Here is a 15,580-nt window from a genome sequence, read left to right as displayed (position 1 = left end):
CTTCAAAACCTAAATTTCATATCTAGTTCAAGCCCTGATTTCAAATTCTTGTTACATGGACAACCTCGGACAGCATTAATCGTGAGGCCAGCAGAACCATGATTAAAAACTGTAGAAAGAGGGGATGGAAGCACACAGCTCTACAGCACACTCAGTCTTCTAACTGTGGTTAGGACACCAGATCTTCCTACTGAAGGACCATCTTTCTTTGTACCATCCAGCTCATCAGTTCAGATCTAAGGAAGGTATAACCCATTTAGGATTGCATCGTAAGTATCAAATAATTAGCAGATTAACCAGATTGATCTGTATTAGCCAAATATTCTTCAGAAGTTATAGAAAATGCCATCTATATCCACAGCAGGGTTTCCTTTGTTTTGGTTGCCTCCCCGCTCAGCCTGGATGTCCTTAGGAGGCAGCACTGCAGTGGCGCCATCCCCAGCAGCCAGAGCCTTTTAGATGGGACTGCCCAATCCACATTTTTCTTTTGAAGAAACAAGTCAGCTGGATTTATATGCTGACTGCTATTAATCTACTTCTTTACACCTAACTGTACAGAAATATGTTTGTGTTAGTATCTATCTCATATCCAACAATAACCAGAGTTAACATAATTTACAGTTTTTTTTGTAAATTAGTCTCATCACTTATCAGTTACTTTACTACGGTAGTCAAATTCATAGCCTACCTTCACACCAACTGCAACATCAGTGACAATGCTGAAAAAGAAAAACAAGGTTTTAGAGGAGAAACTGTACTTTCTTTTCCCCTTCCCAAAGAGAAAAGCATTTTCCTTGAAATCAAACTTTCAGTACATTTTAAGTCTCTTCAGATGACTCCCGACTCCAATGCTCTGGACAATCTCATCCAGCAGCCTCAGATGTGAAAGAATAAGGATGCAAGAATAAAAATTTGAGTACATTTTAAGTATCTTCAGAAACTCTTAAAATGTGGGATTATTTATGTATCCATCGGTCTTTGTATTAAACCAACTGTTTTAAAGCATGCTATCCACACAAACATTAATAACTAAAACAAAACAAAAACATACAGTTGAGTTTTAGTATAGAGCTAAGTTGGCACACTGAAAAGAGGTTGCTCTAATCCTCTTGGGCTTCCACTGTCCCAAGATAATTCACATCCATTCCATTCCAATGGGATAGTGCTGATTTGGCAGAGTTGAACTTACTCATACTTAAGCAGAATGGAGGAAAGAATACCTTAGATGCCATGCATAAAATTCCATTTCTCTGGTGAAAATGTTTTAAAATCATGCTGGGAAAACGTATTGGAGACACTGGTTAAAATTACTAGTTCTCTTCCAACACCTTTTAAGATGAATATTAAGACCTTTGTTGTTAAAAATTGTTCATGGGCTAGGGATAAGATGACCAATTATAGGACAGTCTCTTATCACCTTCTCTAGGAAAAGAAGAAGAAGAGTTTGGATTTATATCCTCCCTTTCTCTCCTATAGGAGACTCAAAGGGGCTTACAATCTCCTTGCCCTTCCCCCTCACAACAAACACCCTGTGAGGGGCTGAGAGAGCTCTGAGAAGCTATGACTAGCCCAAGGTCACCCAGCTGGAGTGTGTGGGAGTGTACAGGCTAATCTGAATTCCCCAGATAAGCCTCCACAGCTCAGGCGGCAGAGCTGGGAATCAAACCCGGTTCCTCCAGATTAGATACACGAGCTCTTAACCTCCTACGCCACTGCTGCTCCAGTGGAAAAGTCCACTGAGTGTGAGTGGTGCAGAAGTTCCGGTTCCTGGAGGATTATCAGCCCTTGACCCATTTCAATCCAGTTTCAAGCTTGAGTTTGGAACAAGGAACGCTTATGGGGCATCAGTGGAAGATCTTCATCCAAAGATGGGCAAAGAATTGCCACCCGTTTGTTGATTTATTAAAAGTATTTACACCCTGCCTTTCTATAGCCATATTCTTTCCCCATGTTCTTTCCTATGTGAGGCTGCTGAACAAGCCAGTCCAGAGTTTTAGGATAGGGAGTCATCAATATGCAGATGACACCCAGCTCTACATTTCATTACCCAAGCTTCCAAATTAATCTGTCTGGGTTCTGAACCATTTGAGACTGTAGTCACTTGGCTAAAGCAGAACAAGCTAAAGCTGAACCCAGACAAGGGAGCAGTATCGCTGATTATAAAACGTGATATTCTAAAGGGGTTAGATCCATTTGTCCTGGACAGAATGGAGCTGGCTTTTCAGACCACGTTAAGAGCCTGGAAGGTGCTTATAGACCCAGCCTTGCTGTTTTGAAAGCAAAAGAAGAAGAGCCTGCTGGATCAGACCAATGGTCCATTCAGTCGAGCATCCCACTGCATACAATATTCAACTAGTTGCTCTGGAAGAAAAAAAGGGCATAGAGGCCAAGACTCCACCTCAGCACTGGTATTCAGAAGTCTGCTTCCTCTGGATATGGAGGCTCCCTTCAATCACCATGGCTAGCAATCATTGACGGGCTTCCCCCTCCACGAATGCGTATAACGCACATGTAAAGCTCTCTCTGATTATGATCATTACTAACTCCCCTGGCAACAAATTCCACAGTTTAATTACTCATTGTGTATAAAAGTACTTCTTTTCGTTTGAAAGTGCTTCCTTTCGTTTGCCCTGAGCCTATTTCTCAGCAATGTACTGCATTCGCCTGAGTTCTGGTATTACTGGAGAGGGAGAAAAATCTCCCTTTATACTTTTTCCATCCATGAATAATTTTATAAACCTGTTATCATGCTTCCCCTTAGCAGCTTGGTGCAGAGGCCAGCAGCAACTTCTATCTGCTGAATCTGGTTGAACAACTCTTTCCTTTCTTACACTCAGCTGAGCTGACCACGTTGATCCATACTTTTGCAACCTTATGGTTGGATTACTTTAACACATTCTAAGTTGGAGTGCCCTTGAAGACAACAAGGAAACTGCAGCTGGTCCAGAATGCAGAATCTTGATTACTATGAGAGACCAGCTTGCCCATTTTGAAACAATTCAAGATGCTGCTAATGGCCTGTCAGACCATTCAGAGTCTGGGGGCCCTACACCCAAAGGACGATCTCTCATATGCTCCTATGCACCAACTATGATAATCAGATTGATACCTGCAGACTGTTCTCCCATGTAGCTTGCCCTGCCTAGCACAAACTCTGGGTCTTTTCCTTCACGGACTCCATTTTGTAGCGGTGAAGGGAACCCTGTCATCGGAGATGTTCTGAAGATAGTATTGCAAGGCTTGTCTTTCTGCCAGGGCTTTTGATATGAATGCAGCCCACATCTGTGGGGAGGGGGAGTTAATACGCCTTAATTTGGCTTTTATCTGTAATGTTGTAACTATTACTTGTAAACCACCTTGAACCAAGATGAAAGGCAGGGTACAAACATTTCAATAGCCAACTAATTAGTGGAAGACAAAGATGATAAAGGAAAGCAGAAAAAGCTAACGGTAGTATAACTATGCTACATGCTAAAGAGAAAATTATAGACAGGTGTTAGAATTTTGAGTTCTAAAAACCAATCATTAAATGCAATCAAATGGGGGAAGGTGTGGGAAGAATTGTGGATGTGGTGTGAGGGAGTGCCAATGTGAGTTCCCCATACATCAACATAAGGGACAAATATGCCAGTGCATCGAGTACCCACAGTTCTGTGGCACCCAAACACAGAAACTGCTGCTGTGCTGATGCTCCTCCACTCCTGGAGCCCATGTTGGCATGGGTGGGGGCCGATTTTAGACAGTTTCCGGTGAGCTATCTGCCCGGGAACACACCAGACACCATTAAAAACCCATGGTGAGTTTTAGGTTTGGGACTTTCCACATTTTTATGTCTTCCCTGCGCCAATTGCCTTTGGAGGAAGTATAGCAGCAAAGCCACAGCACCAACCTTAGGTGGTTTGCATTGCCTATTGTTTGTTGCACTAAAAAAAAGCCAAACAGTTTATAGCACACTGTATTTACTATTAGATCTGTCAAACATCATACAGAATTTCATATGGCCAATTTATTCTGTCCATGGCATTTTGTAAGTCACCTTTTAGCACAGTTACAGTAGAGCCAAGTTATCTAAGCAGCCCAAAGCATGAGTTTCATCAGGGTTTGACCACCAGGGGGGAAAAGACATTTCATTAAGGAAGCCTTAACTATTTAACTTAACTATTAACTTAACTTAACAATTTTGACTAAATTGCTATCATCACCATGACATCATGTTGTCATCTTCCCATGTTATAAAAGGTAAACCTTCTCACACTTACATATGCTACAAGTGACCTAATATAATCAGGCCAAACACTGGATTTTAGCCAGGAAAGGCAATAATGTTCAGGTTAAAATGAGAGCATGCCACTCTAAATGCCTTTCTCTTTAGTGACAAAAACTGCCCATATTGGTTCACAACTTGTGTCCGGGGCAATCTTTTTTTCTCTACCAGTTCAGAAAACTCTCTGCCATGAAGGTGACTGAATCTGTCCCAATTTGATAGTATTCATCATGTTAATGTTATGATCAGTGATCATCACGCAACAGCTTAGAAAAGTCAATACTACTGTTTATGATGTGCACTGGAGCTAAACAGCTTCATTTCACAAACAGGCTTGGGAATGATAGGGGGAGGGGGGGATGTAATTCAGTGTTCTTTCTGCTAGTAACGTCTATAGCCAAGAGTAGGACTTCTATAGCCAAGAGTAGGATTTCCCAGCTTCCAGTGAAAAGAGGGCCTTGTCTACCCACCCAAGCTCTCTACCTCGAAGGAAGGCCCTGGTGATGTTTCCATATGGCTGAGGCCTGCAATCCTTTTCCCTCCCTCACTCTGGCCGCCTTTCTCCCGCCCAAACACAAAGGCATCTTTCTACCTGGGAGGAAAGCAGGCCATTCAAGCAACCAAGGGAAACAAAAGCCCTAGACATCTGCTTCCTGCTGCTGTCTTGTCCCTCATCTGGGTGGCTCCAGACACGACGAGGGCTTGTCTAACCCGGGGGGGGGGGAGGGGGAGGAGAAGCAAAAATATTAACAATAACAAAGGCCTCCCTCCTGTCATAGCCCAAAAATGTACACATAAAGGTTGATTAACAAGATGAGCAAATCTCTTGGGAATTAAAGAGAAAGGCCTCGCTATGAAGGCCACCCCCCTCCCCTTCTGCTGCTTGCAATGGACAACATCTCAACCCAGATCCGGGAGGATGCTCCAGTCCAGCCCCTCCAAGCATACTGGGGGCACCAGACTCTTACAGAAGCAGCCCTTTTATTCCCCCCCCCCACCCTTGAGGAGGGGCCATCAGCACCCCAAGCTAGAGGCGCGCGCACACGCCCCTCTGGGTTGTCGTCGTCGTCGTCGTCTTTCCGACCTCACTCGCTGGAAGTGGCAGACGGGAAGGGAGTGGGAAAGAGCCCCGATGGATAAAGGATGCACCGCCTGTCCCTATTAAGGTACCCAACGGGCAGAGGGGAGTCAGCCGCGACGGCAGGTCCCTCCTCCCCGTCCTTCTCCCGGAGGCGACAGCGGCGGCCACATCCGTCCCCTCACTCACCCGTCCATCGCCGAGCAGGACAAAGCACTGGCGACCAGGGCAGGGAGCCGCGGAGGTAGCGAGCAAAGAGAGGGAGCGAGAAAATGGCGGCCGGGCCCCAACGGAAACCGCCGAAGGTTGCCGAGTTGATTCTGCTCCCCGCCCGACCGGACTCCTTTGTTCTCAGTGAGCATGCGCGCAAGGTGAAGGCATGCTCAGATGACGCGGCTGAAGCTGTTTGCTCTCCGATGGCCTAATGAGAGAGAGTAAGGGCAAGGGAAAAAATACGCCCCCTCCCCAGAAAGCGCGGGATTGTGTGTGTTTCGGTATGAAAACTGTGAAGAATTTTTTTAAAACAAAACCCTGTCCTCGTGGGGCACACCACGGGCAGGATGTTATTTAAAGCTCTTCCTGCTTTTGGAAAATGTGACTATGGAAAGCCCCACTACTATTCTCAAACTACAGGGGCGGCGGTGAAGATCTCTTGCAAGTCCAATGGATCTCCAGACTAGACAGATCAGTTCCTTTGGAGAAGTGGTTGCTTTGGAGAGCAGATTCTATGGCATTGCATGCCAGGCTTGCCAGCTGAAGTCCTTCCTCTTCCCAAAGCTTCCCCTCCACCCCCTAAGTCTCCAGAAATTTTCCATCCCATAGTTGGCAACTCTTTATCTGGTTGCTTTTGAGAAAGAAGCCTTTACACACTGGCACTTTTCCTCATCAGATCTGATCCCTTATCTAGAGGCTGACTGACTGACAGTACTGAAATACTCCTGTTACATGGAAATGTGTCCATAAGTTCAGAACTACATTTCTAAATAGCTAAAAAATAGATGAGTTGGGGAAAAGAAATTTGTGTCTTGTTTTGACTCCTACCAAAATTGTCATCCTCCAGGTGGAGTCTGGAGATCTCCCAAAATTACAAATGATTTCCAGACAACCGATCAGGATGCCTGGAGAAGATGGCTGCTTTGGAGGGTGCACTTTATAGAATTATGCTTTACTGAGATCCATCTCCTCCCCACAATCCACCCTTCTCAGGCTCCCTGCACCCAATTTTCCAATACAAGTTCACAGCTTCTACTGGTGGCTGTTCTTTCGCCTGTGTGGCCCCACAATATGCCAGTATTTTAATGGTAAAGTTGGAGAAGCTGTTCCTCAACTCCCATGCGTTGTCTTGTACCTGTGGTTTATTGATGGCATTTTCAGCATTTGGACATGGAAAAGAAGCACTGGAGAAATTCTAACAGGTCTTCAGCAAATTCCACCCCACCACAGACCTAACCATGAACCAATCGATGCGAGAAATACACTTTGTAGATACTACTGTACAAATACATAATGGAAGCATAAAAACCACCTTGTACCAGAAACTTACTGGTGGTCACATTCAGCTCTCAGGTCAAGCATAAGCATAAGCATAAGCATTTTATTGTCATTGTGCACGCACAACGAAATTTACAGCAGCATTCCTCGATGCACACAATTTCAGACTCATACATCATCATCCTCCACCCATCTCTACACAGCCCCAAATACATCAATATGAAGCAGCGGAGTTTAGCATAGCCACAGCTCTAGAGTAGAAGCTGTCTCTAAACCTCTTTGTCCTAGTTCTGAGGGCCCTGTATCGTCTGCCAGATGGTAGCAGTTTAAAAAGAGAGTGTGCTGGATGAGACGGGTCCCTCAGAATATTTTGGGCTTTATTTGGGCTTGGGCATTATAGATTTCTTCCAAGGAGGGGAGAGGGCAGCCGATAATCCTTTGTGCAGTGGTGATCACCCTTTGGAAGCCTTCCTATTAAGCCACTGTGCAACTGGAGAACCATACACAGATGCAGTAGGTTAGGACACTCTCTATAGCACAGCGGTAAGGACACCAGGAGTTTTTTCCATCCAGTTGCTGCTTCCTTAAAAGTCTCAGATAGTACAGTCTTTGCTGGGCTTTCTTAACCACCGCGGCAGTCTGTACTCCCCAGGTCAAATCCTCTTTAATCATAACGCCCAGAAATTTAAAACTAGCCACCCGCTCCACTAGATCTCCATTTATAGTCAAGGGCTGAATTTCTGAGCTATTCCTTCTATAGTCCACTATGAGCTCCTTTGTCTTGTTAGTGTTAAGAACCAGGTTATTTTCCCTGCACCATGAGAGCAGTCGGTCCACTTCATTCCGATAGGCAGACTCATCCCCTCCAGAGATGAGCCCCACCACCGTTGTGTCATCAGCAAATTTGACAATGGTGTTACTATGATAGACAGGAGTACAATCATATGTATAAAGGGTGAACAGTAAAGGACTCAACACACAGCCCTGTGGCGTTCCCATATTTAGAGTAAGAACTGAGGAAACCCGATTTCCCAGTCTAACCCTCTGGGAGCGTCCAGACAAGAGAGTCCCTAATCCACAAACAGATTGAATGCTTGAGAGTCCAAGGTCCACAAGTTTTGTCCACCAGTCTTTGTGGCGAGATTGTATTAAATCTTGAACTACAGTCCGCAAAGAGCATTCGCACATAATTCCCCTGCTGTTCCAGATGCGTCAAAGCTGTGTGGAGGCTAATGGCAATGGCATCCTCCGTAGATCTATTAGTCCGATATGCGAACTGATGTTTATCAAATGTATCTGGAAGGCAAGAACTAATATGCCTATGGACCAGTTTTTTCAAAACACTTCATGATGATGGGGGTGAGTGCCACTGGTCTATAATCCTGAAGATTGTCAGCAGGAAATCTCTTTGGTAGTGGAACAATGGTGGAAGCTTTCAAACAAGATGGAATGGTGGACTGGGATAAAGATCGATTAAAGATCCCAGTAAAAACACCAGCCAGTTGGTTAGCGCATTCCTTTAACACCCGACCGGGAATACCATCCGGTCCAGCAGCCTTCCTTGGATTCACAGCCCTCAAAACTTGCCTCACCTCATGTTCCTCCACAGTGAGGTGTGAGCTGCAATCACCTAGTGGCTGTGTGTCATCTCCTTCTGATAGACCTGTTTCAAAGCAGGCAAAAAAGTGATTTAGCTCCTCTGCCAGAGAAGAAGAATCCCCATCTACAGAGATGTCATTGGTTGGTTTATGATTGGTAATTTGTTGAATCCCCTGCCACACCTGCCTCATGTTGTTATTATTAAAATAATCTTCAATTTTTCTCTTATAACTCATCTTGGCTTGTCGAATGCCTCTCTTGAGACTGGCTCTCGCCGCACTATACTTTGCCTCATCACCAGATCTGAAAGCAATATTCCTGTCATGCAAAAGTCGCTGAACCTCCCTTGTCATCCAGGGTTTATGGTTGGAGTAAATCCGGATGCGCTTATCCACAGTAAGAGTGTCTGTGCAGTAGGTGATATAACTCAGAACAGCAGTGGTATACTCCTCCAGATCTGGGTGGTAGAAAACATCCCAATTTGTTGTCTCAAAACAATCTTGAAGCTGGTTCAAATCCTCTTTAACAATCTCCAACCTTTGGGAAATGGCCATTATTCATAGGATACTTACCTTGGGCCTTTTAGCTGTGCAGTGGGGCTGAAGTGTGGTCTCCTTGCGTTTCTCTCTTTACACGTGAGGAGGCAGCCCAGTCCTTCCCCATAAAAAAGATGCTTGTCTGAAAAAAAACTTTTTAAAAGCCCTCCCAATCATCAGAGAGAAACACATCACTTTACATTTTGCTACATTGAACTGCGTTTGCCATTTCTTAGCCCACTCACCTAATTTATCAAGGTCCGCTTGGAGCTCTTCCCAATCCTTTGCAGTTCTCACTACCCTACATAATTTGGTATCATCCGCAAACTTGGCCACCACGCTACCCACCCCTAATTCCAGGTCATTTATGAATAGGTTAAAGAGCACTGGTCCCAAAACTGATCCTTGGGGAACACCACTCCCTACATCTCTCCATTGTGAGAACTTTTCATTTACACCCACCCTTTGCTTCCTGTTTTTCAACCAGTTTTTAATTCATAGGAGGACTTCCCCTCTTATTCCTTGATTGCTGAGTTTCTCAATAGTCTCTGGTGAGGAACTTTGTCAAAAGCCTTTTGGAAATCCAAGTAGACAATGTCCACTGGTTCCCCCTTATCCACATGCCTGTTTACACCCTCAAAGAACTCTAGTAAGTTTGTAAGGCAGGACTTGCCTCTGCAAAAGCTCTGCAAAATCTTCTAACCAGATCTAGGATAAAAGGACACATATCTCCATTTCTACTCATGTCTGAAGAAGGGAGCTTTGATTCTTGAAACCTAATAACCTGAAATTCTTGCTGGTCTCTAAGGTGCAACTGGATTTTAATCTAACTGCTGACGAATAGAGCTACTCTCTGAAACTGTCTTCACAACTGTAAAAGAAGAAAAGGTTTAGAAGTGGGTGGCCAAGTCTCTTTACAAGCTAAGACTACATATGATGTCCTTGTACATCTGAAACAACTATAGGTGGTTCACATACAGTTGATCCACCACCTTGCCACCAATACACTGGAATAGATATGCAGCTCCTTCAAATATGACAGTGTATACTGCATTTCTACTGTATACTGTAAGCCAACATGGTGTAGTGGTTCAGAGCAGTGGGTTCAATGTATCACTCCTCCAGATGAAGTCTGATGGATGTCCTTGGGTCAGTCACAGTTTTCAGAACTCTCTCAGCCCACACAGAGGCAGGCAATAGCAAATCACGTCCAAATGTCTCTTGCCGTGAAAACCCTATAAGGGTTGCAATAAGTCAGCTGTGACTTAAAGGCGTGCACACAAACACTGCATTTCAACCTGAATGGGCCAGACTAATCTGATCTTGTTGGATCTTGAAAGCTAAGGAGGGTCAGCCTTGGTTAGTATTTGGATGGGAGATCACCAAGGAAGACCAGAGTTTCTATGCAGAGGCAGACAATGGCAAGCCACCTTTGAACACCTCTTGCTTTGAAAACCCTGCATAAGTAGCTGTGACTTGACACCACCACATTGCATTGGATGCACACTTAGGCAGATTCTGCATGGGCCAAAAACAGTGGTGTGAAAACAGTCTAAACCCTTTTGCACTGTTTTCACACTGCTGTTTTTGGCCCATGTGGAATCTGCCTTAGAAATCCTAAGTAGGTCTACCAAGTGAGTAGTATTTTATTAAATGGGTCTTACAACCAGCAAAATATTCTGGCGTCTCCAGCCAAATCTCTTTTCAGATGTTCCCAGCTTAGATTGTGGGAGCAAGTTCTGTCTCCAGTCTGCTGATGTTCATTGGAACATATGCATGAATCTGTGCATCTGCCCATGTTTGCACATGTGGCTGTGTCCATTCCACAGTTGCCAATCTCAGAAATTGCTATATCTCTGGCATGCAAGGGAGGGAGAGGGAGGGGGCCCAGCATCTGGACATGGCCCACCCACCCTAGCAGAGGGAGGGGGAGGGGTGGCATGCAAGGGAGGAGAGAGAAGGAGGTAAGTAGGGAGAGGGTGGCATGCAAGGGAGGGGAAGGGATGGAGCTAAGCATCACGATCCTGTCTCCCAACCACATGTACTCATTATGCTTATCCAAAAAATTATAAGTCACTGGGCCAAACCCAGCCTTCCGACTGTTCAGCTGCTAACCCACATTGCTAGTATTAGAAGATAGATTGTAATCTTGCATTTCATTTGAGTACATGCATTTCACATTAGTTGAAAATCTTGCATGTACATTTAAGCTACTGCTTTGCAAAAAACCCCACATGCACACAATCATGATTTTCAATCACTATTTCTGTAAACTTTGCTGAACACTGAAAAAAATAAGATATTCTCAGCTGACATGAAATACGTGAATTTTATACTTGATGTCAACATCCAAGTACTAAATGTGAAATGAAAACCCCTTAGCAAAGAATACTTTTGAAGATGTCACAGTCTTCCCATAATGCACATGGCTGTATAGTGGTGAATGTGAAAAGTATTTTTTCCTGTCATAAAGGCATGATCACATGATACCCTACTGAGTCACACTCAGAGTACTCATGCCATTATGCACAGTATAATTACAGTTTGTCAAACTCTACACCAATCTGCAAAAAAAAAGTACATTCACATATTTTGGAAGAAGGAATCAGAATCTGGATATGAATTGTGTTACATTCAAATATCGTGGTTTAAGTGTTTTATGGATCATAATCCACTTAGTCATTAAAAGTAAAAAATGTGCTATAAAATGTTTTCTCACAGTAAAAATGGTATATATTATAACTTATATTTCAACAATAATCAAAATAGATTTACTATAATTAGTATTTACAAAAGATAGTGAATAACAGATCGGTTCCAAACAGAGGTGTACTGGGGGTAAATGGTACCCCCCCCCGGCCTGGGGGAGTGGCTACGCCCCTGGCCACCATGCCACCACACCTAGGGATCTGCGGGCGGGGCTACATGTCTGCGGGCGGGCCTACGCTGGGCTCCGGGGAGGCAAGAAGAGACTGCTGTCTCCAGCCTCAGAGAGCTGCTTTTATAAGCACGGGGGGGGGGCTCAGGGGGCATGGCCATGCCTCCCGAAGTCCCACTCCTGGCCTCAGTGCTTATAAAAGCAGCTATCTGAGGCCAGGAATGGAAGTCTCTTGTGGCCTTCCCAAAGGGGAGGGCAGAAGGGACTGCTGGCAGCCGGCTGGGAGACCAGCTAGCAGGGAGGGGGCGGAGCCTGGCACCCTTGACCATGCCCATGTCATCATCGACATGGGCAAGGGCGAGGGTGCTCGGCTCCACCCCCACTGCCATCTTCTTGGTCACATGGGGGACCGATTTTGCAGGGGGGGGCACGTGACCAGAAGAGTGGCGCCCGGTGACAAGGGCTACCCCTTGTCCTTAAGCAAATACGCCACTGGTATTTAAAAAGTTCTTTAGGTGTTTATTAAAAACAAATGGAAGCCCACAAAACTTACAGGGGGAAACCCATATCCCCCTCCCTTGTCAACAGCTCCCAGGTGCTGTTGCTGCCTCAAAGGGAGCTTGAGCTGGGCCAGAGGCAGTGGGTTGGAAGTGGTTGCTCTGGGACCAACTGGACAAGAAAGGGCCAGAGGCAGCCATGAAAGGTAAAAGAATTCTGTATGCATTCGTACAAAATGCTTATTTATTTTGGGGAGGATTTAAGCCTCCCTGTTTTGATAGCCTGCTGGCTGCTGGTGTCAGGTTACAGGGTCTTTCTAAGAGACAACAAGCCAGAGGAATTTCCAAGAGCAAAATAATGCAATCTAAAGTCAGGAAAAAACAGAAGTTGCAGCAAATCAGATGTTCAGCTCAATGTCAGATTTACAAGAATCAGTCAGTGGGGCATTGGCAAGTCTGGCGTTCATAGAACTTATTGCATCTATGACCAGCAACACCTCCCAGGAAACTTTATGGCCACATACTGGGTCCTGCATATACCCTACCCCTCAGGAACAGTTTTGCAAAGACTCATCTCTATCAATGTGCAACTGGTGCTGAGCAGCAAGGCATGCACTGCACCACCTAGCTGTAGCTCTGACCTCGCCTTTGCCTGCAAGATTCCAGAGTGGATGGTAACCCTAGAGAGTTGGTACTATGTGGGTGATCTGCCCTTGCTGCAGTGATGGGATTCAAATAATTCAACAACCGGTTCTGGTGGTGAGATTCAAATATTTTAACAACTGGTTGTTTACAAGCACCATTTTAACAAACGGTTCTGCCGAAGTGGTGCGAACCTGAATCCCACCACTGCCTTGCTGACTCAGAGTCTGAAGAGGCAAGTGATTCTGAGCTGACTGTCAACCACAAATCTGGGGAGTGCTGGCTACACCTTATCTCTCTGTCATTTATCTATCTGTCTGTCACCTTATCTATCTGTCTGTCCTTATCTCTCTGTCACCTTATCTATCTGTCATTTACTGTCAGTTGTGGGCTGACCTCACAGGGCCCCTCCTCTGAGGAGTTCTCACTGTCACTGAGCTTCAGCTAGATCATGACAGCCTGCTTATTTAGTTTTTATTTTTTAATTTTCAGGTTTTTCTGCAAACTAGGGGAGTACCCCAAGTTTGAAGAAACATCTGATTGCGGTATGCGTGCCCCCCATCTGCATATTTAAGTATCCACAGATGGGGGCACAGTTCGGCATTAAATAGACAAGTGTGGGTTTGCAAAACTCATTGGGGGAACCCCATTCACCTCCAACTGTGCCTCCATCTGTGGATACTTAGAGCAGGAATGGGAAGGAGGCCTCCCTCCCTCACCTAGAGTGGCTTCAGGCAAGCTGGCAAGAGCTGGGGAGGGAAGAGACATCACTCACCCAGCAGGATTTTGGATGAGCCAGAGAGAGCAGGGTGAGAGGCCCCTCTTGCCCAGAGAAGCTTCAGGGAAGCTGGAGAGAGCAGGGCTGTGAGTGTGGGGGGAGGTTTCGCCCTCCCAAAGCTTTGCCAGGCAAGCAAAGAGAAAGGCATCCCCACTTTTAGCAGCTTGCACAAAATGGTGCCAGGCCCAGCATGAATCCTTGTGGTAGCCACACCACTTCATTAGGTAAGAGAGCATGCGCAGACAATGGTGCTTTTAAAATTGGAGATTTAAAACTCCCTTTTGTGTTTTTTTTTAAATCCAGATTTTTTTGTATATCTGTGGAGGGGTCCCTTAAATCTACAAAAAGCCTGTTGGGGCAAGTGTGCCCCCTATCTGTGGGTTTATGTATCTGCAGGTACAGGGCACACTTCAGGATTAAATATATAGATGTCACACACACACACACTAACAGTGTGATCCAATTAAAATGTACCTATGAGTAAGGACCATTTAATACAATGGGACTCACTTCTGACTAAATATGCATAACTCCATGGTCCACAATTTTAAGCTTCAAACCACTTACTCTGCAGTAATTCCAATGAATGCAGAGTCTACTAGACAGTGATTAGTGGATCATAGCCTAATTCTTAAGTGAATATATTTGCATTGTAAGCATATCATGTAATTTGTTCAGGTTCAGGGAAACACATTAAAGACAGAGTCATTAGCAAAGTTAAGTTAAATTTGCTGGTTTAAACATTTTCAAATTAGTTGAGGTCTAGTGAGATCTTTCATGTTAATTAGAAAATGGATGTCACTAGCAAGAAATATTTGATTTTATGAGAGACCCTCTTCCTTTTCTCTATCCATCAGGAACCAATTCTTTTGTCTACTATTTACAATTAAAAACAATGTAAATGTACTGAATATCCTCATATTACACACCTTCCTGAAGTATAAATATCAAAACAAATGCCAAATTACCACTGTATGCTATGGGGGAGTAGAGGATATTCCAGTTCAAAAATGACAAGATAATATGATAAAGCTAGGATACAAATGAAGTACTGATGGGTTGATGAACATTCCATTTGACACCAAGAGTAATTCTTTTCCGCTTTGTGGTTATCACATCCCATTCCCACACATCAGTCCCCAAGTTCATTTAACACTTACTAATGTGTGTACTTTTAAGCTCAGAAAGAGAAACACAAGAACTGTTGTACACTGCAAACGGGTATAAGATACAAAAAAGTCTTCTGCAAGGAAATAACAATGAATAAGTACTATGTCAAGTTCTGTTGCCATCAGGAGTGCGTCCAGGGCTATCTCACCCTCCAGCTCCAGGGAGGAGAGAGTTCCTCTTCACCCAGCTCCTCTACTCTGCCAGTTACCTATTCCCAGCAGCCTTGGAAAGATCTAGCTCTTTCTCCCCGGCTGCTTCTGGGCATGCCCTTTTAATACTTTTCCAAGGAAGAGCCAACTCTGGGATCAGCCAGTCCTCTCCAGTCCAATCCTGGGAAGTGACAACCCCTTGGACTAATGAATGTTTGCCTGAGTGGTGAGCTCACAGACCCTTCCCCTAGACTTCTTTAAATACCTGACTGTCCCATCCAACCTCTTCTAAGGTTAGTGCTGCTGAGCATACTACCAAATTCAACTCAGATGGCTCAAAAATGAAAACATACATACATTAAATTCACATTTACAACTAGCTAGAGAACACCAGGTAAAAGAAATAGACCATATACACATTGCCAGAATTCTTCTGCACTGAATCAATTTCTTCTAATTAATGAGCTCTTGATAATCTCATGATCTATAATAAGATCC

At 44.6% G+C, this 15,580-nt stretch overlaps 1 protein-coding gene across 5 annotated transcripts in view; it reads right to left on the bottom strand.

The window, feature by feature from the left end:
* Nucleotides 1-5,680, bottom strand: part of PTBP2 (polypyrimidine tract binding protein 2) — a 73,514-nt gene extending 67,834 nt beyond the window's left edge. For all 5 annotated transcript variants that reach the window (XM_048498999.1, XM_048498995.1, XM_048498996.1 and 2 more), the window contains exons 1-2: nt 5,532-5,680; nt 689-719 (exon numbers count right to left, since the gene is read on the bottom strand). Coding sequence is in view for 4 of the 5 variants with exons in the window: in XM_048498995.1 (XP_048354952.1) it covers nt 689-719; nt 5,532-5,539 (39 nt within the window). In the remaining variant the exon portion in view is untranslated. The remainder of the gene's footprint in view (nt 1-688; nt 720-5,531) is intronic.
* Nucleotides 5,681-15,580: the final 9,900 nt, after the last annotated feature.

Source organism: Sphaerodactylus townsendi, linkage group LG05, assembly GCF_021028975.2.
Source record: "Sphaerodactylus townsendi isolate TG3544 linkage group LG05, MPM_Stown_v2.3, whole genome shotgun sequence".
Lineage (NCBI taxonomy): Eukaryota > Metazoa > Chordata > Lepidosauria > Squamata > Sphaerodactylidae > Sphaerodactylus > Sphaerodactylus townsendi.
Note: the sequence above shows the minus strand (reverse complement) of the source record. Positions and strands in the feature narration are given on the sequence as shown.